Source organism: Lethenteron reissneri, chromosome 20 (assembly GCF_015708825.2).
Source record: "Lethenteron reissneri isolate LAM-NWPU_2019-01 chromosome 20, ASM1570882v1, whole genome shotgun sequence".
NCBI lineage: Eukaryota > Metazoa > Chordata > Hyperoartia > Petromyzontiformes > Petromyzontidae > Lethenteron > Lethenteron reissneri.
Window position 1 is genome coordinate 3,159,514 of NC_083798.1, and position 27,230 is coordinate 3,186,743.

Here is a 27,230-nt window from a genome sequence, read left to right on the forward strand (position 1 = left end):
ATCGTAGGATGAAATGTGATTGTTCGACGGTGGGGTAAATCTGGGGATCTGCCCCGAAAATACCCAGCCAGTCCTTAGCAACCCCGAACCCAACAGAGTGAAACATCACGCTGCGTCTGTCTCGCTTTAATACCGGCGGACAATGGATGGGCGCTTGATGGAATTCCAGTGAAAGTGGCGGAGCGGGCGGCGTGTGTGCGCGGATTAGCGGCCTCGAAATTAGAATTTAACGAGGCTGGAGTTGCGGACCGGCGCGTTGAGAGAGGCGGACGGAAAAATCGAGCGGGGGAAAAGTCTCGGGGTGCGCACGAGCGGAAGTTCAACACGTAGGCTATCGCGAACCAATATTATCCATAAGAGGTTTGTGTCTGACGCTGTCTCCCCGACAGACCTGGTCTTCACCTGAGGACGGCTGCTTGCGTTGTGGCCGAAACGTCGTGAGAATTATTTTATTATGTTTTATTTTTAATATTTTATTACTTCCCTTCTACGTGACTTTACCGAAAGAACCAAGAAGATGAATCCCTGCAGTCACGAAAGCTTTAAATCGAAATTTAAGAGGTTCGTGGGTTAGATTGCATAAATGTAAATGTGTCGTTAAGTGGTGGCAGATCTAACGGCGTGTTTATATTTACGCGATCTAACCCAAAAAACCTCTATTATGGACGAGTGGAAGAACTCGCTGAGTTGAGGAAGCTCAGAGCTGTTGTGGCCCAATGGTCTATCAGTGGAGATGTGGTCGTTGTCTTTTTTTAAAGTCCAAACGTGCTATTAGTGCACCGTGTGCAGAGGAATGTGTCGTATGATGGGTCTAAGATAAGTTCGACTGCGACTTTGTCCCTAACTAATGAACTAGATTTGTAAACAATAACATGAAGCTCACGAGGTTACCATCACGCATTGCCATCTCCTCATTACTTCGATCAGATCCTGCAGAATTTGGCACGGTCAACAGCCGTCCTCCCAGGCATTGTATTTCGTTGTTTTTGCGCGTGTTAAATAAAAGCCCGCTGTCTGGCTTTCCAAGCCGCATTGATACCCAAGTGGATCGTTCATTTGACGTAGTTGGCGATAAACCACCTCAGGGCGTGACGACCCTGCCTTACGCGAGTCTCACGCACCGCTGGCCCGGCTGTCAGTACCTGGTAAGGACCTCTCCCAGGGTCACGTGGTCCTCTCACTCCCTTGGGAGTATCTCAGGAGAGTCAATGGCTAAGGGAGTAAACCCCTACAGAAAATCAGGAGTGGGGCCCCTTAGGCGGTTTTTGTGACGCACAGAGGCACATTCCCGGCAGCCGCGCGCCGAGATATTCGCAACTGCGGCCTTGCGACGGCATCTGTAGTGTCGCCGACAAGAGCGTGGAAGAGGCGAGCGAGTCACACACAGCGGGAACACGACACGAAGCTCCTTGGCCCCAGTGCCCTCGTGGTGCCGCCGTGTCCCCCGCGGAGGAGGCTCTCGGCTCCCTCCAGCAGTTGCAGCTCGCCGCTGGCTCCCGAGCCTGGAGCAGCGCCACGGCGGTCAGCGCTGTCGGGCGATTCCTCACCGCGCCGCCACCCATCCCTCACGACGAGCACCGCAGGCTATCCGAATCTAGAAGTAGTAGGGGGGCCACAGATACAGATTCGGATTCGAGAAGTGGAGAGGCCACAGCAAATCTTAATGAAAGGAAATGGATGGATTGAACAAGAGAGTTAGGTCTCGTTTTTCTCCACTCGAGGACATTACGTTGAGAAAAATGGCAAAAAGAACACTAATTATTTTTTTTAAATGAATGTTGCCTTTTGTAAATTATTATAACAACATATCTACGAAAAACATTCGGACGAAGCACTTCTCAGCAATGTTAAACGTAATAATAAGAACATTCAAGTACTTTCTTGTCGTAACAATTTGGTTATGAGTATCGATGTTGGCAAGGAATAGATATGATTGAGGATTTTCTCGTCAATCTTACCCATTTATATTTACTGTCTGAGCAAGCAGCTGAATAGCCTTTGAAATGTAATTAATGCACAGCGACTTTGATGCATCTAAGTGTGCATGTGTGGGTGCTACATGGCAATTAGGCATGGCTTGCCATACAATTAACACAGGCTGTGACTGCAAATTCATTCCTGTATAATAGTTTATCTCACATTCTGCGTTCTGTATGGATACGATGGCAAAGCGACTCCTTGATCTACAACAGTCAGGTTTAATTCATGGGCACATTCAATGTTATGAAAATGTTCAGATATTTTATTAATCATATTTCATTTTTTTTGGCTCATGATATCAAGAGCCAGAGTTTCTTCATGCTCGAGTGAGCATGGCGTGGCAGTGAACTGCAATGACAACCCTAAGGCAATGGTGGACATTTGCCATCCCAGTGTTCGAATTCAGTCTCGATGGTGGATGATAGCCACTGTTAAAATTTTCCACAAAGTAGTTCAAAAACTTGATCTAGCCTTGGCTCTGTATCTACCCTGGCATGAGTCAGCCCTGAAACAGGATGTGAACTCACAAGAAGCCGATTGTTAGCCAGGCACTTTAGTCACAGTGCCACCCAGTCAGATGAACGGTAACAGAAATTGTGTTTCAGGATGGTGATTCGCAGATTGCTTTGTGCCGTTGAGCACAGCTGCAGCATCTGGCCAGTTAACTGATGGCACTTTGAGGGCCAGCCTGGCACGGGCACCCTGATGACATAACTGCCACTAACTGGCGAATTTGCAGTTGCCGCTGTTTCAGGCTGTTGTGCATTTTCTTTAGCTTATGAAAAACAATAAAGGTAAAGACGCAGCCCTGCAATTTCCTGCTTATTATTCCTTGCGGTGAATTAGCCGTGATGACGCTATGCGCCATCTGCTTCACAGTGGACGTTAAAGACCCCCTGGTGTTATTCGCAAGAGTGGGCCGTTGTGTGTCGGCGTCAGGGTCGACACTTCTGGCTGCCGCCTAATGAGGCTGGTTGTAATTGCCGGCAAAACGTCGTACTCCAATTGTAAATGTTATGGGTTTACTCTCCAACACACACGCGGTGTGCTGAACTAGTAACTAATTGGCACGTTTTGTTCACGTAATGAAGCTTACTAATTGGCTGCGTCGGGTGGTGCCGGGTTTAGCGACGCATTTATATTTACGTGATCTAAACCAAAAACACTCATTGTAGATATTGGTCGCGAGAGCCTACTACGTGTTAAACTAAGGTCTAAGTGTTACCCGTAGCAATTATTACCTCCTACTGGTAGACTCATGCCTGCCTGCAGGCCAGGTGCTGAGTTGCATTGTGCCACAGGGACAGCTGACACTGGGGGTGCCCTTTCGAATGTACTGCGATGTGAGATGCAAAGAGCTCTGAGCGGCCGAGGCAGCGAATAGGAGGGCGCTATATCAAACAACCTAATCATGACCTGTAATATAATTGTATTCATATTGTTTTAACTGCCATCCTGGAAGATTTAACCTCTGGATTGCATTTCCAGTGTGCGAACCTCACACCACATCAGCATTCCTTTAGTGCTAAACTCAACATTGTTAGAAACAGGACGGTGATAATGACTGCACTAGCTGCAGGCACAATACAAGGATATTAACTTCTCATTTTCTGACTATATGAAACTGTAACAAAGCTACGATGAAAACGTAAAGATATGCAATACTTTTTTTGTGGTTGTTCTCAAGTGCTGATGGCAGCCTTTGAATGATCAAGCGAATTATTCTCTACCGTGAGAGAGGGGATATGAAGTTTGGACTGACCTTTCAAAACCACTAACAGTAATTGGATCAAAGAACAAACCTTAAATTGAGAGGGAAGATACAAAATTGACTTGGGCAGGACAAGTTACTCGGACAAATTAAAGTTTATGAAACTGTGTGTGTGATGGAAGGATAGTCGACAAAAAGTACTTTCATTGCTGTCGGGGTAATCTAACGTGAGATGGAGCAATGTATCCAGATCGCAAGTATGCGAATATACCGAAACATGAAGATTGACCTCGATCTAGCAGCTGACAGATGACGAGGACGATGATGGTGATGATGAAGATTCATTTAGAAATGCTGCTGGTTCATGAGTTGAAATCGATTGCCAGCATTTCCAAGCATTTTTCAAACGTCGAGTAAAATGTCACCGAACACTTGCATGCACAGAGTTGTCGATGTAAGTGAGGGAGAGGAGGTTGGGATGAGTGGGCACTTGTGCAGGATGGAGAAGGGAAGGGGGACCAAGGGAGACCCCCGAGTGGCACTAGGGGCCAGCTACCAAGGGGATACTCTAAGAGTGGGTCTTGGAGGTCAGGCATCAATTGTAATACTCTGATAACAACGCAAGCAAATTGCCCCATGCAAGCCTTGCTGAGTCTCAAGACTCGTTAGGAGCGTCCTGGATCGGGATGCGCAGGCAATGCTGGCCTCCTTGCAGGCCCTGCCCAACAGCTGAACAAGGATGGTGTGGTGCCATCAACAACTTTGGCTATGATAATTGTTTTTTTCTGAAAAGTCACGTAGATAGAAAAAATAACAAAAGAAAACACGACGTTTCGGTCGCAACACAAGCGTCCGTCTTCAGGTGAGAAAGTTATCTGCTGTTGTGGCTTTATATAGGCACGGGGGGGGAGGGGGGGAAGGATTTTGTCGAGTCGTGGCTGTAGGAGTTCACGGGGGAGAGGGGGGGTTGTGGTGTGCAGGGACGGATGGGGCTGGAGAAATTAGCACGTAAAGGAGCTCGACTTATTAATCGGACGACAACATTGGCTATGGTGTCAACTTGACTTTTTTTATTGTGCAAAACACAGAATTGTTTTCGCTAATGGAAATGTATAGTCCATGGGATTATCACTTAAATAAATAAATATGCTAAGTTATATGCTGTATTCTTATAGCATCCAAGTTGTTGGAGATAATTGCACAACATACTTCTGCTGATTGTAAAAAAAAAGTAACTCACCGTTTATGGCGAGTTATGAATGTGAACTAACACTGGGCTAATGGGATTCCCTGATACTAGCATCTGGTTCAGTGGCACTGTGATTACAGAGCTCGGCTTAGGTCAGGACTGAGTTAAAATTCTGGTTAGTGGTCGACTGAGCCCATCATCCCTCTGCTGTCAATAAAGCAAGTACCACTTTGTGTAGAGTCCACAGTTGTTATAATATGAATATACTTGCTCTTTTTGATTTAAAGCTTTCGTGACTGCAGGGATTCATATTCTTGGTTCTTTCGGTGAAGTCACGTAGAAGGGCTATATATATATATAACTCTTTTATATTTGTATTATTTTATTATTTCCCTTCTTCGTGACTTTACCGAAAGAACCAAGAATATGAATATACTTTCTCTTGCCATGAGGATGTAGATTCCACGTCACTGATGGCTCAGGGACTGCCAACGCAGACCAGCGCTGCCTCATTCGACTTAACTGCCCCAAATGTGTTGTAGCCCAAGATGACGATTTCACTTTTGACTTGACTTTCCTTCCCATGACGGCGATGCATCACTGGTGGAGAGGGATAGACGGAGATATACGAACGAAACCTTTCTCGCGCGTTGTGTTTATTCACTTCGGCTTGCCAATGGACGTCGCTGCGCGCTGCCACCATCGTCGTTGTGCGCCGTCACCCGCGCAGCGCTCCGCTGCAGCGGATGTCACGCGAACTGTCCCGACCTTCCGTTGTGCGCGGTGGCGGCAGCGCTGAGCGCCCCTCGCTTTTAGCCGTCGTCTCCGCACAAGACTGCGCGCGGGGTGGGAGCGCGTCAATGGGTCCGCTTGTGCGGTTTAGAGGGCCCGTTGCCCTGCCATCTAAGTCAGAATTGCAACAAATCGAGTTTTTTTTTTAATCAATGCACCCCACCCTCCACTCCCCCTCTTGATAATGTCACGCACATTTGGCTGGGACGCTGGTACCCCCAGTAGCACATGGTTGGCTTAGAGCCACTTGCAAGGGACATCCCATCTGCTTGCGTGGGAACGCTAATGATCCCAAGAGACCGTTTCCAAGTGGGCCGCTCGGTTTTCATGCAGCAGCCAGATTTTTCCATTAATTTATGATAAACCTTTGCCAACCGATTAACAACAAGTAACAAGTGCTATGTGCCAACAGCCCATTGTAGCTATGTGCAGTTATATGGCCCGGAATAAACATTTCCTTCTATTTGAAGAGGTTAAGGCAAGTGAGATTGATTGTCTTCTTTTGAGATGTGGGTGGATGCAGTTACGTACGTAGCAGAGAAATGGAAATGCGACCTCATTGAGTCTATAACTTTTTTTCAGCAATCAGTGCAATCTTAGACAGTCCTCCGTTTTTAAACATTTGTCACTTTTCCCCTCCTGTCATTTAAAGCAAGTAACGTATAAAGATGTGTGCATATAAATGCACACACCAGCCCAATTATCTTCACCTTTCGTCTCTTGAGCAATGAGCTGCTCAAGTAAATGTAAACAAAAACGAAAATGAATGGTTTCAAAATCCATGGGGCCCAATATTTTTAGGGTCATCTATCCTGAGCTTGGCCAAAATAGGGATTGACATTATCTGATGTGCAAAAACATTACTCAAGAATAACAATTTTATATTTACAATGCTGTGTGCATACACTTCCTTGACAATGAACAGCACGCTTAAACGGAGACGCGTCTTATTGCAAACAGGGGAATATTGGCACAATAACTCCACCCACACTACTATCACAGTTATCGCGATAATGACTCTATTGCTCACCGGTTATTTATTGCAGTATTATTATTATTAGATGGTTTTCAGATTTCAAAAGTGTGCTGGGTTAGTGTTGTACTGAAAACAGTTTGTTTGTGCTCTAGATTGTCTCATGATTTTGCACAGCTTGTATTTTCTCACCGTAGCAATATTATTTTGGCCCTTGATATTTATTCGGTTATTTAACAGTAATTCAGTGACTCATGCAGTAAAACTAACTCTGACTCCCGTGATACAAGCACTCTGTGTACAAGCTCATCCAACAGACAATACGTGTAAAAAAAACCCCATCTCTAATCAAAGACAAAAGGTCATGCATGGTACGAGTGACCTGAAGCCTCTTTTGGCGTTGCCCTCTAACCACCCAGTCACCTTTTTCATTAGGCGCAGTACCGCATCCTGTCTGACAGGTGGTGCCTGCAATCGTTATTATTTGCATGGTGACAATTTGTGATCACGGTTTTTTTTTTTACACGTCAAAGGTCATAACATAGTTCATCACCAATACCATACCTCCCTGTTGCATTTCCGGTAAATTTAAGCCCTAACCTGACCCTGCAGAATCGAAACTATTCAACTGAGAGCTGTGGCTGAATGATATCCTGACTGGCAAATGACGTTCCTAATTTATATTTATGTAGAAGTTATTTCGCACCGTACGTAGTTAGCCGTGCTAAGTGGAGGTTGGGGGGAGGGGAAGGACAACAATCTAAACACAAAAAGCACTTGTGAAGAAATTCGTTTCCAATCTAGATGTGTCTGTGTATATGTACAGACACTGGAAATGAGTGACATGCTCTACAACCTATATAAAGCAGGTCACCATCAAGTGCTGCACAATGTCATCAGCAAGTTGCATCTGAACCCCTCGTGGGCTTCCTCTTTGGTTGAATCAACTTTAATTTACTACCTCGTATAATAGTAATAATAATAATAATAGTACAATTTGTAACGCGCGCAAATTTGCAGACGTAGTGGCCGCAACTCAGAGGCGCGGAGCCAAGCTCAGAGTCGCTCAAAAGCATGATTGTAGAGGTGAGTTTTTAAGTGTCTCTTGAAGGAGGCGATTGAGGTGATGCTGCGAATGTGCAGAGGGATATCGTTCCAGACTGTTGGGGCTGCCACCGAGAAGCGGCGCATAGACATGACCATCCTGGATCTTGGTATCGAGAGGAGGTTGTGAGTCGCGCTGCGCAGGCATCTGCCGTGTGCTGAGCTGAGTATGGTGGTTGCGGTCACCACCACCAGTCCCTGGGAGACAAAGCAGTTGTTCGTATGACCCTCCTGTGTTTCATACCAAACCTTAATAGGTCCTCACTAACATCAATTTCGGTAATGCTCTACAACGCTCAATGGGTGTCCGTGTCATTGTCAGCATGCGTGTGGGTGGCGTTTTTCTTCCCATGCATGCACAGTGGGTGTATACAATCCGTATCGCATGTGCAAACGTGATGGATAACCCACAGTCAAGTTGTCGGCTCGGATTAATTACCCACGAAAGAAATCTTCCTCTTTCGTTGCGTGCGAAATTGTCAAATTTCATCTTCAATTCGGGCGAGGCTGGATATCACGTGGAGTCATTCACAAGGTTATGGTTGAGACTAAGGTCGTGATAGTAGTCACATCGAGCATGATCGGGAGCTTCCACACGCCAGACTGAATGTATAGAAAGTTCTCCGCTCAGGGTAAATGCCAGAAGCTTCAAGAAACATCGACAATATTCGCACTATTTGTAGAGCCAGTTCATGAATGGAGAAAAAAAATCTATTAATATTCAGCTGAATCTGATTACTAATTGTCCATGTGACCGTCTTTTTGCGCGCCAAACGAAGTGCACGTATTGCATCAAGCCAAGCGCCACTCGAAAAGTCTTTTGGGCAAGGATGATGGTGAAGAAGGGCACATACATCCATCCCTTTGTGACCATTCACATGTCCTGAGCCATAGGCGAATGAATGCACCTCCTGTTTATGGGAGACCTAAAATAAATAAATTCATATTACGAATGCGCAACTGAGCGCGGGACCGTTAAAAGAGGATTATCGTATCCTCTCGGGAGCATTGATTGTGGCTCTCAAGGGTGCATGTGCTCTTCGAATTTCCCCCCCATGATTCTCTCGCCGCCCATTGTCAGGGCTGCTACTATCATTGTGTGGCTGCTCACGTTGCGAGATGGCCCTAATTGGGGCTGCTTTGTGAACGCGACTTAATTTCTTTTGCAAAGCGTGGGTCCTTTTTTTGTTATTTGACAAAAAATACCCCCTCCCCCAGCCCCCCCCCCTCCCCCCAAAAAAGCTTCAACACTTTACGTACTTAATTCTAGATTTGAAGCTTTCGTGACTGCAAGTATTCATATTCTTAGGTTTTTTCGGTAAAGTCACGTAGGTGAAAAATTAAAAGTAATAAAAGTAAAATAAATATAAAATAAAAATCACGACGTTTCAGAGGCAACACAAGCTTTTGTCTTCAGGTGGAACCGTCACTTGATACAGCTATCGTGCTGTGACGGTTCCACCTGAAGATGGAAGCTTGTGTTGCCTCCGAAACGTCGTGATTTTTATTTTATATTTATTTTACTTTTATTAATTTTAGTTTTTAACCTACGTGACTTTACCGAAAAAACCTAAGAATACTTTACGTACTCTTAGTTTTTTTCGGTAAAGTCACGTAAGTAAAAAAATCTAATTAAATAAATGAAAACTGAATTAAATCACGACGTTTCGGGCGCAACACAAGCGTCCTTCTTCAGGTGGGGACAACGTAGCGAAAGCACAACCGCGTGACTTTACCGAAAAAAACAAAGAGTATGAATCCTTGCAGTCACAAAAGCTTCAAATCTAAAACTTTACGTGCTGTCATACAAGGCTCAATCGTCGGAGAAATTAAACGGACGTGTACACGCTGCTGCTGTGCTTCCAGTAAGCATTGACGTGCTGAATGAGAATGATTTGCTTGGTATAAATTATATTCGTAAGGTTCTTGTTTGTTTATTTACTCCGCCACCAGCTTCAGTTTTCTCCGCACGAGGCGGAGGACCGCGACGAGACGTGACCGTCAGTCACATCAGCTGGAGAGAAGAAAACAAACAATTTGTTGGGTACAACATTGAAATTCTTCCAGAGCTTGATGTACAGTGGTTGACAAAGCGGAGCTACGCGTTAAACGTCGGACTGATCCTATTAATTGATAAAGCCTGCCCAGCTTGGAAAAAAAAGAATCCGCGGGCAGAATCATCCATGCGGCAGTGCTGTGTGTTATAGCGACTTTAAAGACGGAATCGCATATCGACCGGTCGTAACAGTACACGCTGTCACATTTGAACGCGGCCATCGATACGTATTCCGCATTCGATTTTGAAATCAGAATATTCGAGTTCAAATTATTGTATTAGGGATTTGAAAAGCTCTGCTGCCCGCCCACTGTTCGCCGATTCCTTCGGTAGCCGATGTCTCTTATCTGTAATAAGTTGGTCTCCCTGATGCAGTTTATCTGCCTCTGTGTGTCAACGCATTTCAAGCACTAAGAAGTTTATCTGTAATGACATGTGCTGCTTGCCGTCACCCGGACCTTTGCCGTGAATTAAATGTGCCTTGGCAATGCAGTCTTAGCCAAATGTGAAAAAGATGACACTGTGTAACAAAAATCTGTTTTTGTTCCTGGGTAGTAAGTGTTATTTCCTAATTGCTTATGCCTCAAAAGTACAGAAAATGGCGATTATTCCCCACAAAATTTGTTTTTGTGACCAGGACAGTGATATTTAGAAATGTACCTATTTTCAATGAGAAAACGTGTACATTTGTGTCATTCCTTCACATGAAGTCCTGGTCACAAAAATCGCGTTACATTGTGAATGATCAAACATCGTGTAGCGCAGCACGAGTGGGTGTGCATATCTGGGAAATCGAAAGTCAAAAATGTGTCCCTGCTTCAATCAGCAACGGGACAACGCTTATCCTCTTTCGTGGTCGTGGAAATTCCACATTACTTGCACGGGGGATATTTTATCCCTGAGACAGCCACTAATGACTTCCCACAAAATGGTACCTCGTTTATTTGTCTCGGAGAGTTAGTGGATGGGCTGAGTCAATTCTCGAGCTTGGATTTAAACGTGTAGATGTGTGATTGTGGGACGGGTGCTGATAGAGAAGCATGACGAACATCTCCTGTGTCGCCTCTAACAGACTGTTAGGGCAAGCGCTATTAGCGAGCATCTATGAAAGCCAGAACGGCACACGAGGGGGTGGGTGGCCAGCACCACGCCCGGCCGCCTTTGTATCCCCAGTAACGACGTTTATACATTACACTAGGTGCTCATTTTAGGTTGAGTCGACCTAGGAGAGGTCCAGAGCCAGTTTAGATCACCGCCACTGGTGTTGACTGGGAGCAGGAATCAAACTCGGGTCGCTGGGTTCGGAGCGCAACGCGCTCACTGCTACCCTGTACACACAGACACACACAGACAAACACACAAAGACAAAGATCTGCAGTATAGCCTGAACAGACTGTTGGGGCAAGTGCTGTTAGCAAGCACCTATGAAGGTCAGAACGGCACACGAGGGGGTGGGTGGCCAGCACCATGCCCGGCCGCCTCTGTCTCTCTAGTGGTGATGTTTTTACGCACCGCACCAGGTAATCATTGTAGGCTGAGTCGACCTAGGGGAGGCCCAGAACCGGATCAGATAATCGCCACTGATCTCAGCCGTGAGCGGGAATCGAACCCGTGTCGCCGGGTTCATCGCGCAGCGCGCTAACCGCTCCACCACCGCTCCACACACACAGTCACACACACACAGACAAGACACACACAGGCAAGACACACACAGACGGCACAAACTCGAGGCATTGCAAACCTGACAGCCGACAAGCCGCCCGTCATTGGTGCGCTGCAGAAACAATCAGTGGATGGCGTGAAAGGGTCAGTGGACACCGCTTTAACCTTGTGGAGGATAAGAGTCGAGTGCTCATCTTCGTAAAAGGGTTTTCTGGTGAGATTTGTATGGGAAAACTGCACAACTTTCTTGGAGGAGATGGCCTAAAGTGTCGACAACAATCACGACTATCGGCTACTTTTGCAAGGTCGAATCGGACCTGGGCAAAGTAGTCGCCTAATGGAGCTCATTACCGCGTGCATGAGCAGCGAGTGGTCGCTGTCGTTCGCTCACTCTGGGGCGTGTCAACCAGTGGGTCATCATTCAGGCACGCAGGACGGCGCAGTGTGAAGTGGGCGATTCATAGACACTGATGCCCTTCACAAAATCTTTAAATCTCAGCACCCCCCCCACCCACACAAATATCGCAGGCTCCTCGGACAACCGAGGAGCGTGCGACATGATGCAGGCGTGCGGCAGTCGTAGCTGGATAGACACGAATGCCAAATGGAGACAAAGCGCCGGCATCGCATGGATGCACGTGCGCATGAAATCAAACTCGAGTTGGCTCCCTGCTCAAGCTCGAATGGAATTGTGCTCACGTGTTGAACTTAAAAGTAGCTCTCTGAACATCGGGCATGTGTGTATGTATGAAGCATCTACATATACAGGAGATGAATTCACGTACACTGCATTACATAAGTTAAACACAAGTATAAAATTAAGTCGCATCAAAGTCAACGCGTCACCCAGCTCAAATAAGCAATTGAATGGCATTTTTCTTGCTAGTGGTGCTCATCTCGTGCTAGAAATTCTCCATTACCATGGCAGAAGCCAGTATATCCATGAGACAGTCATGGCTGCCTTGGCACAATTTGCTCCCAATTGGGAATTGAACTGGAAACAGTTTTTTTTTTATAATACATATTATGTGCAACGAGATAAATAACTGTTATTATTGCAATACTGTAATGATACATTTTTTAATTTTGCAAATATATGCGCATTTCAATGTATATATTAAGCAGGCTAGATATGCATATAAACAGAATATTTCACCACTGTCTCACACTGCAACCAAACAAATGAAATATTACAAAATCATGATGCAATGACCATCATTAATTTACTCTCATAGAGATAATTGTGCAATTGTGTGAATATTATAGGCAGTAAATGAGACCAGTGGCTCTGGCCTTAGTTTGTTTTAATGATAGAATGATGTAATCCTGGAATGGCATGAACCTTGCCACTCCATCAAATTCACTCAGATTTTGTTTTATCTCCCTTTAATGTATTTTTACGCAATGGGATTTGCTCAAAGGCCCTCTACAGAATCCCAGCCCAATTATAGAGTCATAGGCATACAAGTAAGGCACGTTGTCTGGGGAACCGCAGAACAATAGGTATTAGAGTGCAGCAATTATATTTTTTTCACAATTAGAGCGAAGGGCTTGTAAAACAATTTTTGACAAAACTTCATTAATCCGTCCTTCCCCGACAACCTTTTTTAATAGACCAGCCAGACGGGCGGAGGCGCTGATTAGAGCACTCAACTCACAACTGGAAGGTTATGGGTTCAAATCGTATGCGGGGCTGTGACTCAATCCATCATCCCCCTGCGGCTTGTAAAATAAGCCCCAATTTGTAGAACGTTAACTGTGGTTGGATATGCTGTCCCCACACAGGAATGAGCAACTCTCCTTTGAGTTGGGAGACACTTTGACATTGACTTAACTGCCTCCTATGACGTACAATATATACTCCAGCTCACTATCCACTCTTTCACACTCTACCAGCACAGTCGTGCTCGACTAGACTTAACAATATTAACTGCCACGGGGGTATAATTGACACTCTAGGATGCAACGCAGCTCACATACTGTGAAATAGCATCATAATAACAAATGCCACAGAGCTATGTATGGGCCACATTTGGTTCAGCGTCTCAAAAATGAAAGCGTTAGAAATCATAACGAATTTTTTGGCAGTTTAGGATGATTCCATCCTGGGAATAGTTCATATGGGCCAGTACCACGAGCATATTCATTCTGCCAGCCCCCCCATGTGTGATCAAACGACCGAATCACCGGTTGATGCAGTTTTCTGCTGCTGTGAGACTCGTCACTCAATTTCTTGATTGCTGTATTGATTAATTTTCAGCCTCTGGAAACCATCGTTGCGTGTCTAGCCATTGTTGATGGCTCGCGGTTAGGCTGTAATCAGTCACTAATGGGATTTAATGGACGATTATGCCAGTGATTCGAAATAATTTGGTGACAGAAATGTGTACATTTCGGCGAGGTTTTTGTTGGTCGACGTTTTTGTAATGACCTTACGTGGTCACCATTACCATTATACAGAGCTCATATTTATGGCACATTAAGGCGCTTCATAAGGTTTCGATATTGGAATTCCAACTTATGTACATTATCAAGGACATAGTTGCTTGCATGATGGTTGTTCGCCACACACAGTTTTGAAGATTAGCCATGAAGTTTTGCAAAACGGGATATTAAAAGTGCACACCACGCGATACTTATCATTTGATGTTGCAATATATGTTTAATACTTTCAGTTTAGCAACACAAATGATTATTTATGCATTTATATGGAGATTCTAAATTCCATATTGTTACAAGTATATATATTTTTTCTTTTCCTTTTTTTCTGGCCAAGTGGCACTAGCAGAGCTCCCGACTCGCAATTGGGGGACTGCAAGGTCAAATCTCATTTGGGGGTCAACACAGCCCATCATCCCTGCTAAGATGAAAAAAGTACCACTTTGTGACGAATCAACAGTGGCCGTTCCATGAAGATTCTGGCCCAGGCCATAGAAATGTGGTATTTCCACGCGGTCCTGCTATTCCACAATCCATATCGCTCCTGAAAAATTAGCTGATCTAATCGCTCTATCTTTGATCTCATAGTTGTCCTCCCGAGAGTGTCTCCTTCTTTGGTTGCCATTCCATCGCCAGTCTCATCCCTCTTCCATGATATAATCTCTCTCGCGATATACCCTGCCAACGCTTACTTTCATCAACAGTCAATTTGAAGCCTCCCACTTACGCTCGTTAATTCTATAGTTGTGCTATCTGACAACTGAACTCATCGATTACGCTTCTGATTATCGAGTAGATGACTCAACCTGTCGGATAACATAACAATGTTTGCGAGATAAAAAAAGGTCTCACCTCTGTTCCTATGTGTGCCGCTGGACGGGAGGTGATGGAGCGGGGCTTAGTGATGTCATTGGCTACGCCAGTTGCATCATACTGGGTGTGGCTTGTAGGGGGTTTCCTGCTTTCAGGAGGCTAGGTGTGGGGGGGGGGGGATCTCCAATTTTAAAGAGGCCTGGGTAATGATGGACCACACACAAAAAGTAGTTGATTAGAATTTTTGATCTGTCTCACAATCTTGCGGCAGTAACAGCGGACTGCCGCGGATTGGAGGCGTGACGTGATAATTGTTGTTTTATCGTCAGTGCCGAGCAAATTAGAAGCCTTATTTATGCGGAACACATGGTGCGTTCAAAAGTGGCCCCACAGCGATCATTAAAACGTGGCATTGTTGGTGTAGGATTAATACAGGACGATTATGATTCAAATTTGCCATTAAGCATCCACTTTGCTAATTCTTCGTGTGTCAATAATGAAATAAAAAAGTGTCCGTATATAAATATTTTTTTAATCTTAAATCAGGCGAAGTAGGCAACTCCAACGCATCAGTATTCCGATGGCTCGCAGCTGACGCATTATCATAAAGCTCTGAGGTGGAGCATCTATCCCGCTGCGTTAAAACAACGCGTTAGTTTTCAGTAAACCAAACTCTCCCACGATTTAAAGGCTAAACAAACTTTGTAATGAAAATGCGCCGTTGAAACAGCCCACTGCAGGGCTTGTATTCACTGAATATATGTGTATAAAGTAGCTATTTTGAAATAAAAATTGTGGCTATCGGATAGAAAAAAACATCACGAAACAAGGGGGATCCAATAAAAAAAATTACAAATCATAGAAGCCCTCTAAAATAAATATCCAATTTGTTCTGGGGAGTACCAATAGATAGACAGAATACACGAATACCATTCGATAAACGGTACAGGTGCAGCCCTGCAAGTGCTTGCTCACGTACGTATGTATGTACGTTGAACTTCTTTCTTCGCGCACGTAGCCAACCGCGCTAATCGGAGGTGCGCGGGAAGGGCAACAACCTAAACACACACAAAGTAGTTCTAAAGAAAAGAGTTTTCAATCTAGATTGAAAATTGCAGAGCTCCAGTGGCTTCCTACTATCAGAAGGAAGAGCGTTCCAGACGGCCGCAGAAGAAGCGTATCTGAAAGCGTGTGATGCTGTGACCGGAGTTCGCGTGATGATGGTTTATGCTCCTTGTACGAGATCAGCGGGGTATCGTGGTTCATTCGTGACGGGCACTTTGTGCGTAATGAGTACAAGATGCTCCCCTCCTGCTCACAGCTCTGAGACGGTGGTGGAGAGCCCACTTTGGTTCACAGTCTCACATTGCAGAACTACTCAAACACAACCAACGGTGTTTCCATTTATAAGCAAAAGGTAAAAAAAAGAACAACACTTGTGCAATACATTCTAATTACGTCTCCCCTAAGATTCTATTTCATGTTTTATTGCTTTATTTGACTGCTCACCTTATGAAAACTGTGGACTGTGCATGCAAGATGAACATAACGCAGTTGTTTTAGCGATGCCATTTTTTGTGTTTATTTCTTTCTGTATTATATATATTAAAAAAACTACGTTATGGGAGCTTTTATGTTTGTGCCACCTCAGCATACAAGTTGTGTGGCTGGGGTGGAAGTAATGTTCAAATCGTGGATGATTTGCTCTCGCTGCGATGTGGGAATTACAGCACACGCGTGCGTTTTGGCCATTTTTACTCAATTTTAAATTCGCTAAGGAAGCACCGCGCCTTCGAGTGACCGTGGCCTGTGTGATTTGCAATCTGGATTAAAATAAACCACGTTTTCGTTGTGGGTGCTTGTGATCACGCTCCCACCTCCCGCTGCCTCGATGGAAAGACGCGGCGATCCTTTTTTTTTTGCAATTTCAACCCCCGCCGCAGTCACGCCATGTGGTGCGTTTTGTCAAATGTCTAGCGGGGGGGGGGGGGGGGGGGTGGGAGATAAAATGCAAAAAAAAACTTTCACCAAAAGAATGGCATTGACTTGCACGGTGAGATATGGTCGAACAATCCCCATGACCAACATAGTGATGTGGCCTTCAAACAATTATAGATTGACAAATAATGTAAATGTTTAATTGACCACGTAACAGGTGATTTAACGTTTTTTTTCGATATACACTTTTCTATAATAATAATATAATTATTGCATTTCACTGAGTCTCACGACAACTTGTCAGTAGGTTTCCTGATACGTTGGGATGTTTCGCCACTTACATTGAAGAGAGTTTGACTTCTTGTCGGAGCAAACCGTTGCTGGAGAAAAACTGTGCATCGGAGTGGGTGACACTCAGAGGTCTGCATTGAAGGATTCAAGAATCCCTCCCTTGCTCTACTTTCATCTCCCTTGGCCATCTCGCAGCCAGCCAGCCAGCCCCAACCCCTTCAGTAGCAACTGTTGTTCCCAAGAAGTCATCCGTTCAAGCACTAACCGTGCCCGAACCCTGGCATTGTCAACTCACAATATTTTATTTCAGGGCGGATAATTGTATCTTGCCTCGAGGATGACAACTGAAAGTGCAGTTCCCGAGATGGAAAAAGCAGAGAGCCAGCGAGGTCCCCCCTCCCATAACCCCATCCCCCCTCCCGTCGAATCGCACCCTGGTCACGCCGGCACAGACGCTTGTAATTTGTCCCACGTTTCAGATTTTTATTTTTTCCCGTGGAGCTTCGGCCGCGAAGGCGAACGTTTTTACCCTTCCTCTACCGAGTTTTATCCAGGCACGTTTTTTGCATTTGCGCCCCTATGAGTCAAGGCGTCGTTCAAATTCGCGCGTTTAATTTTTGTTTACTTAACGCCGTTGACGGCCGCACAAAATGCTTGGCCCGATCAGAGAACGATATAAATAGGGGAGCATTCTTTTATGTGGACATAATCGAGCTTAACAAACTTGACACGTGCGTGTGTTTTTTTCCCTGCACACCCCGTTGCTCACAGCAAGCATCGGATTCCCGGATAAGCTTGAGCTTTTAATGCCCCGAGAAAAAAAACCGAGCACCACGCTGCTTGCGAATGGCAGCATTGCTTCTCTGCAAGATCGATACGTGGGCTCTGATTTCTCTTCAACTTTGCTGACATAGGACCGGCAATGGGAAAAGTTCCGAAATTACTCGACAGCGTAACAGCAGCGTGCTCACGGGAGAGACGTGAGAGAGTGTGATGACCCTCGATTGTAGCCCTAATTGTGATGCGAGACATCACGTTGTACGGCCGTGGCGCATTACATCACAGATGTTGCCACTGTGCTCCTTTACGTTCTCCACATTGCATGCTGTTTTCGCAGCCCGAATTGTGCAAATTTCAGTGGCCACTGCTCCATTTAATAACTCAGGAAACAATCTGCAAAAACGTGGGATCTTTATGATGCAATATAGCAACCATTTGGATTGATATAAAGTGTCGGTAGAATAATTAGCTCAGGATATACGTGTAACATTGCATGTCATTTTAGAAAGAAACAGAAAAGGATGCTTACATGTTTATGGACTTTGAACTGTTACGGGGATTATAGATTTTTTTTGGGGGGATAGTATTGTTGAGATGGTTTTTACTCATCTGTAAAATTTAAATCTCACTAATTGCACGTGCAGAGTTTAATCTCTCGTTATATATTGGCTCCACCGATGCACAGGGAATTGCGGTTTTGCTTATTGTTTGTTTCATGCTAATTGTTCCCTGCAAATGTAAAAAAACTCCGTGATATATATTAAAAAAGGGGCTAAAAATGAAAAGTCAGCATCTCGGCTGCATCTCTGCTGAATTGCACCAAAAGGGAGAAGTCTGGCGAAAATCTGCACATTTGCCCCATACATCAAATCCCCTAGAACAGAGGCGTTAGAGAGCAATTCGTAAATATTCGCAGGGTATTAAAGTTGCTCGTGCATTTGCGAATTAACATGCACGCGCCTTGCAAACGATGTTGCGGGCGCAATCCTTAAACCGAGCATTCACAACGTGCCTGCAAGTTCATGGCACCATTGCACTGACTGGCAAGCCAGGCAAGCCAGGCAAGCCAGGCAAGCCAGTCAATTGATCGAGCCCTTCCTTTAACGAAGCCCTTATTTCATGAACATACCATGAAATATTGTAATGATACATCCCTCTCGCAAAGGAGATCTAAGGAATAAATACAGGGTGCTTACATTTACTTTAAACACTTACATGGGACTATCGTTTTTTATGTAAAAAGAATGGATAATACACTCTAACATGATAACGAATGTATGTTAATAGCTTCAAATAGTCACTTGTTCGTCATCGTTGTCAACACGTGCCTGGAATCTTCTTCAGGTGGTCTCCAGAACCCGGAGTCACATTTCTCGTGATATTGTTGCAAATTCTCTGAAGTGTTAACATTGTTTTGAAGCACCCTGTATACGCAGACTTTCACGACCGCGATTGTAATTCCTAAAAGGTTTATTTGGGCTTCGGTCGTGAGATCTGAGCTCCTGTTAAACCTGACGACGCCGGATGCAATCTCCAGTGAAACGTCGGTTACCCATTTAAATGGCGTTGTGAGATTCCTCTCCAACGACAACGACACCCATGGGGCCGCTGCTGCTGCTGAAGCAGACATACGTTTTTTGCCACGTTTGATTCACGCGACATGTCTCTTAATTGGCTGCGTTGGGTGGAGGAGGGTTTACGGCACACATTTCTTGCACGACCTCACCCAAAAGAAACCCATTATGCATCACGTGCACGTAGATGTTGCTTTCATGCACAGTCGGGGAGATTAAGTCTGGGTTTTTTTGTTCAGTTCAGGAAAGTGAATGGTGACACTGATGCATTGTGATGTCTATGCAAATGGGAAAGTTTCAGAAACCTCAAAGGTAATAACTTAATGCTAAGTCTATGCAGCTGAACCTATATTCAGGGCCTCCTCCCTCCCATTATTAACCATGGTTCATCACACATCACTGTTGAGGGACTTTCTTTTTTACGTTGGCTTTTCATACGGAGTAACAAAAAAACGAATAAGCATTCATTTGTTAACTTGATAAAAACCCATCAGCTCAAGCGCTAACACTTTTGTTGACTCATTTAAACATTATATACTCTGGATGTAATTGGCAAACTATCACAGGCGTTAAAGTTTGTGAGATTATTCTGACTCTGCGAGGCTTTTCTCAGTAAATCTACGGTAGTGGTAATATTAACAACCCAGATTGTGAGAATAACAAGCAGTGGTTTTAAATATTGAAACACGCAAATTGAATCCACTTGATATATTTCGAGTCAAAGTATCTCCCTTCTGAAACAAGCGTGGGGCAGTGTCCTCATTTGATTGACCTTTTAACCTTTTCACTGTGAGTCGAGTTCATTCATCAAAGTGGCACATGGCTAGATATACAATTATTACAGAATGACATAGATAATGTATATACTATTCTAACAACGTTTCCACGTTCTCTTCTGTACAGTTTATGAAAGACAACGATTTCCCAGTATGTCCTTGCAGGCTATACGAAGTAAGTGGTGTTAGTGTCTGTCTATCAAGGCCAGCACCATACACGCGGGAGGTTTGGTCAGATCCACAACCAGCAGCCCCAGTGCTGATGTTCATACACAACGCCACATTCATTAGGTTGATATTCATATTCTGAGGTTTTTTCGGTAAAGTCACGTAGGTAAAAAAAATTAATAAAATGAAATAAAAATAAAATAAAAATCACGACGTTTCGGAGGCAACACAAGCTTCCGTCTTAAGGTGGAACCGTCACAGCACGCTTGCTGTATCAAGTGAGTTGAGTTTACCTAGTTGTAGCCCAGGACAGTCTCACATATCAAATGCAACTGATGTTGTGCATAGCCAGGAATCAAACTCAGGTCACAAGGTTTGTGGTGCGTTGTGCTAACCACCGCACCACTGCCCTCCACACACACACACATACGAACGCACGTAACAACACACACACATACACACATTTATATGCATCGTAAGAATGATTTAAAATCACTCATCACACCATGCTGTGTGAGCTATTTCAGACCCTAATACAATGCTCCAATTTGTATGTGAATGGATGGAATTGGCTCAGCCTGGACCTGCGCATGAAAAGTGTTCCGTGTCCTTAGCAGAGCAGAGTGCAATCTCGGTGGCCTCTGACCTCTCCTTGAAGAGTGAGACAAACCCTCACCCGCCCTTAACAATGACAAACGACCCAGACACCGCGACTCGCCCCAGTCACTGCAAGACGGGAGCGTTTTAACCTCCCGCTTCTTTGGCTTGCAGAAAAGAATATCGTGACGTGAAGCAAATAAGCGTATGAGCACATGACTGACAATGCAACCGAGGCCTTTTTTTTGGAACGCGTGTTCGTTTTATTTCGAATGTCTGAATACTTTTCACCTGTGTGCATCGGCATATCTGCGCGTGTCTTTGTTGGGGAGCGGTCGTGTAACGGGTGACCGGAATTCCAATCTCGCTCACAGACAACAGCAGTGACGATTATCTTAGCCGGTTCTGGGCTTCCCCTAGGTAGACTCAGCCTCAAATGAGTACCTGGTGCAGTGTGTAAACATAGTCACGAGTGGTGGTGACCACCACGCCACACCCTCGTGTGGCCGTGCCGACATGCATAGGTGCTACTCAGCGAACAGCACTTGCCCAACAGGCTATACGGGAGACCTTTGCCTGTGTACTGCGAAGGGCATTCTTTTGCCAGATGGGCTACACTTGCTGCTTCTTGTTAGGGTTAGGACCCCCCCCCCCCCTTACCTCACCCCTCCCTCTTGTTATTGGAGTCCTAAGGGGCTGGGGGTGCTTTGTAATGTGACCCTCGCACGAAAAAAACCCGCCGTTGCGTGCGACACGCAAGGCCCTTGGTATGGAGCAAGGGAATCAACAGTATGTCACCGTACCTGCTGTGAGTGGTCCACGGGCATGAGCTCGGAGCAGTAAATGACTCCGCAATAACAGTGCACCGAGTGTATTTCCTTACTTTATGAGGTCACTCAACCAGGTGGGGGCCCAGTGGCAGAGCGAACGCGACTCGGAACGCTGCCAAGTGAAATCCCAGCAAGTGTCAACTCAGCACATCATCCTCTCTCTGGGAGAGATAAAATCGCGTACCGGTTTGTCCGATGTACTCAAGAGAGAGGCTGCCCCCTTCCATAGGAATGTGGATGTTCGCCCATGGCTCGCTCGAGGTCACAGAAAGGAGATGGGCGATGCCCGAATGCTCACTTGAGCGCGTTGACTTTTGACTTCTGAAGAACGGCTTCACATGGCACTCTGTGAAATCACTTGGCTGGAGTACGTTCATTCAACCTTGTTCCTTGCCAAGGCTAAAACTGCATTTGCTTCGCAATTGCCTCCACTTTATTTGAGTACATTTTCAACTCATTTAATTGAATTAAAATTTCCCTATTCGAAATCCATTTTAAAATCTCACATGCCTCGCACATTACAGCAGAGGTCACTTGTGCATTATTATATACTTTTTTAAATACACATTTGCCCGGCCTTAAAACAAAATGGGTACAGCAGAATGCTGCGTATCCGTAGAATCCCCGTGTGTTATAAATAAATAACGGCTTGGATGGTGGCGCAGCATATCTGCGTCGCGTGACGCCGCTATGAAGGTGCTCCTTTCATGTCGCTGCGATGCCAGTAAGCAATACGCCGCCACGCACTCGCCAACGAAACCTGGCCAGAGTTAAAAGGGCTCTGTTGTTTGTGAGCAGCGATATCCACGCAGCCAGCCCCCAAGGCTCAGCTGGTTGCGTTTTACCTTCTCTTTATGTGACCACGTGGTCCACAGGTGCGGTGCCATGGCAGTGAACAACTTGATTTAATATCAGTGGGGTGGTTTTTTTAGTTCTTGTTGTAAAAAGCACTTCACCGTTTAACAGTTTGGCAATTAGCTTGACGCCTGTCTGTGTTATTTGTGGTCTGTGTCTGTCAATATGAATGTATCCGTCCATCTGTGTACGCATGCTTTTGTCATTCTTGAAAGAATAACTGTTTATGTTTATACAGCGCATTGTGAACCCACTGTTGGACGAAGGCTTCCGCGCGCATTCTCAGTCGCGCGGGGGGGTGTGTTTTGACCGTACTTCGCTGCGCTGGTCAGTGCAGCGAAGGACCAGTTCAGATATCACTCACCACGGATGTTTGCGATGGCTGGGAATGAAACATGAGTAACAGGGTTCACACTTCACAGTGCATTGCGCAAATCACCGCTCCACCTTCATCATCATCACTCATCATGCTATCTTGTCTACAGCCTTTTAACTGAAGTCAACGAAAACGTTGACAGTACATTGTGTTTACAACGTATGTACATTTTATCTCGTGACAATGTGATCATTTTAAAGTGTACAATTTGTAACGTGGCTGTAAAAAAATAATGATTCCATGACGTGTGCGGATCACCACAAGTCGAAGTGCATCTCCCCTCAAGCGTGAGATGGTGCTCGTTTCTGCCGATGGCCTTGAGCCAGTGGTGAAAATTCCACGTTCATATGGCAGGGGCCAGTCCAGGCGTTAGACAGCCACTGTTGAAGATCCCCGCAGAGTGGTACCCATTTTATAACTTCTTAAAAGGATGATGTGATGAGTCCAACCCTACTCTGCCACCGCACTATCCAGACGGATATTTCCACATTCTGCCTGTAACGTTTTACGAACGCCAACATTTCCATTACATCTGACTTTCCCCATAATTACAGCGCATTGGCAATATTGCCGTCTCAAATATGGCCCATGCTCGTGCAATTTGAAGAATCTTTTAGTCTTGAGTCATTTAAGTTACATTTTAAACTCTTTCCATTTCACAAGCAACATATTTGGCAGCATGAAGACACTGCTACTTGATGACCCCTGCTGCTCGTACCGCTGTGGATAATGCCTTGCTCTGCCAAATTGAGCTTAATGCAGCGTTTGAATTGGACTTTGAGATGCACGTTTGAAAAGTGAAGCGGACCAAATGGGGATCTCACCAAATTGTGGAAATGAAGGATATTCAGTCGAATCGTCAACTTCCTGGTAGTGAGCACCTGCATTGTGTGTGCCGTGAGTGTTTGTGTGGCCACCACCAGTGACGATTATCTGAACCGGACGTGGGCCTCCCCTAGGTCGACTCAGCCTCAAATGAGTACCTGGTGCAGTGTGTAAACATCACAACTCGGGAGTCAAAGGCGGCCGGGCATGGTGCTGGCTATCCACCCCCTCGTGTGCCGTGCTGGCCTTAATAGGTGCTCGCTAAAAGCACGTTCCCAAACAGTATGTTAAGGCTATACGGGGGATCTCAGTCTTTCTTAATAGTGATGGTACAATGGGCCATGCACCGCACTGCAAATCTAGAGTTCGATACTCAGTCTTGACTAAGACCAGCAGCGAGTGATATCAAAGTTCGTCCTGGGTCTCCGCTGCGTTCACTTCGCCTTAAACGAGTTCCTGATGTAGTGTGTAAACATAAACACTCTGGAAACAAATGCAGTTGGGCTTAGTATTGACCACACCGCCCCCTTGTGTGTGATGCTGCCCTTAATAGGTGCTCGCTAACAGCGTTTGCCCCAGCCGTTCACAAGGTTATACATGGAATCGTTTGTGTGTGTGTATGCATGCGTGCGTGAGTGTGAGATCCTGGGCGTGATAACAATTATTTTATTATGTTTTATTTGTATAATTTTATTACTTACCTTCTACGTGAATTTACCGAAAGAACCAAGAATAATAATGCTTCTACTTATCCATTTCCCAGGCTACTGAGTGGAGCTGCACAGAGACCACCAAAGGTTCATGCTTCAGCAAGGGCAAGTCAGAGGTGAGCTCTCAATCACAGCTCCAGGAACACCTCGTACGGTCGTTCATGCCTCAGCTTTTCACAAATGTGTCCATCCACGTTATTGAACGTATTTGGTGCTCCCACTTCTTCCGAGATGTCTGTGCTGGCATGAAAAGCGTCGGCCTAATCCCCACCAGGGGGGAATTTCTTGCACTGCCTGCAGTTTTTTTCTTCCCCCTCGAATAAAATGAAGTGGTATCAAATTGTCTTCCTGCTCAAACGAGCATTATGGCTGTGCTCACCACAGCTGGCAGCCTTGCTTCGCGGTGGCGAGATGTTAACTACTTCACGTGGTATACAGGAGGTCATGGGTTCGATCCCAACCCTGACGCCCGTGTATTTGAAGCTTGCACGTGTCTCTCCACGTGGTCATGTGGATTTTTCTCCGGTTCCTCCGTTTTTAAATCCTTTATATTAAGTTCGCTTGCTTGCTTGCGTGCTTGCGTGCTTGCTTGCTTGCTTACGACCGTGCAAATCTTTCGGTCGTTTTTTTACCCACTTCCCGTGATCCAATCGAGCTGACATTTTCCACACAGACTCGTTGTGCGTGACAATTAATCTTCGTGAAATTTTATTCCAAAATTTTACACTGTTTAGGGAATTTTTTAAAAATATTTAATTACCAATTGCTTAATGCTGGCAGACAACCATCTGACCCATAGGTGGCAGCCATCTCAAGCCAGAGGACGAGAGGACTCTAGCCGCCACGCATATAAAGGATTTAGAGTGAAAAACTTTGTTTTTACGGGATAATTTTTCCCCCTCCACATTTAGAAACATGCGTTTAGAGTATTTGGTTGCAGTAAATTGCCACGTGCTGATAAGCTACTTAATTGGGCTATCAATTGTGGCCAGGTCGCTTCTGAAAACGAGTTGTATATGTAGATCAGTGGGCCTTACCTGGTAAAATATTTTTTAAATTTAAATTTAGAGTCGATGATGGAAATTCTACGATCCGACGACCACTGTGGAAATCCAGGCCACCCACCTTGAGAAATATCGTCGTAGTTCAGAAGCACTTGACTTCCGCTGGCCTCACACAATACCTCTCAGTGCGCATCGTTAAATCAAACGGGCTCCTCCAGCCTCAATGAAGTGACGTCAGGGCGTGGAATGTGAATGTTCCGCGAAGCTGCCAAGAGTGAACTTTGGCAAAAAAAATCGCTACGTGAAGTGGCAGCCCAAGCAGGGTCGGAGTGATGCCAAGCGGGAGGAGCTCAACAACGTTTTTTTTTAATTCACACGTCATTGGCGACATTTAGCAAGCTGGAAGTGACCGAGAGATGACCAGAAGAATGGGATGGCATTTCCACGGCTGTATCGCGACGCAAGGCAACAATATAAAGGGCACGAGGCGAGCGATTCGCATTTTTAGGTTGGTTTTGATGTCATATTTAGAGGTAATTTAAAGTTTTGTTAGGGGCCTTATAGCACCATTTTTTGCAAGTGAAGTTAATGAAAAAAATCGCGAGAGTTGTTATAATTGGCATCGGTTTGGAGTGGGGCTTCATCCAGCAGTGGATTGACCTTGGCTGATGATGATGATTATTGATAAAATGTTGTTATATGATTTTGAGGAAGGTTTTGTACAGTGTTTGGTTTTGTCTGAATAAAGTGTTTGGGCCTAGCTTATATGTAAACTAGGCCCAAACTTGAGAACACACACGAGACCGAGACGCACCACATGACTCACATTCAGAACCATTGCTGTAGAAACGTGAACGTGGTTTATGTCTCGCAAGGCGCGGGGTATTCACTCAAAGTTAATCTAAAATGCTGCGTGAATCAGGCCTGACAATCAGAACGTCATGATTTGAAATCCAGGTTTGAGGACAAAATAAGTCAATTATCTTTCCGTAATCGGTAGATTGAATATCATTTTGTGGGAAGTCAATAGTGGTCTTCCTGAAGGGAGATTGGGCCTGTTGCATTTTGAATACCGCCTCAGGACCACCAAAAAAAAGCCACCCATTGCTTATTTGAGCAGGGAGACGTAGCTCTGCTTGTCTTTTTGTTGCATTTTGTTGTAACCTTGATCTAGGCAATTACACTCGCTGTACAGAATAACATGTTCGTGCTCAGGTGGCTGAACAAGGCCTCATAACCAGGATCGACATGAGACGTAGCCCCCTAAATCACCTGCACTCATCTTCGAGGTGGCATTTGTAATGCCATCCACAGAACATTTTGTTGAGCTTACTGTACGTTAATTAAGCACAAGGAGCAGGACTGTGATTGGGGTTTTCAGGAGGTGAACGTGTCAGATGTGAGCCTGCTGTGCCACCCTAATTAATCACAGCGGCCTGCAAGTGTCGCAGCCTAATTTAGACACTGTGACTTTGTGATATTGCACATGAACAGGTTTTTTTTCTCTCTCTCTTTCAATTTCCACGCTAAGCGAACGTGAAAGGAAGGCACTGCGAAGGGTTGCGCTTATATAAGCACGCATTTTGGCTATACAAATTGATCAGGAAGTGTGTTTTAGATTTTGGGATTTTAATTTGCTGGGAAGAAATGTATGTGCCGTGCACTATTTAAGCACGGCATTTTGGTGCACGCCTATCATCCAGCACGTTGGAAGCAAACGTTGGTGGATTTTTTTGAGACTTCTGACATTGGTTGCAAATTCCGAAAGTAGTTTCACGTAACCAGCA

General features: G+C 45.1%; 1 protein-coding gene across 1 annotated transcript in view; it reads left to right on the forward strand.

The window, feature by feature from the left end:
• The window catches only part of LOC133344600 (semaphorin-5A-like), a 150,577-nt gene that overhangs the window by 84,782 nt on the left and 38,565 nt on the right, over nucleotides 1–27,230 (forward strand). Inside the window, 1 exon segment of the mRNA XM_061554604.1 lies at nucleotides 24,493–24,555. Within this exon segment, the coding sequence (XP_061410588.1) occupies nucleotides 24,493–24,555 (63 nt within the window).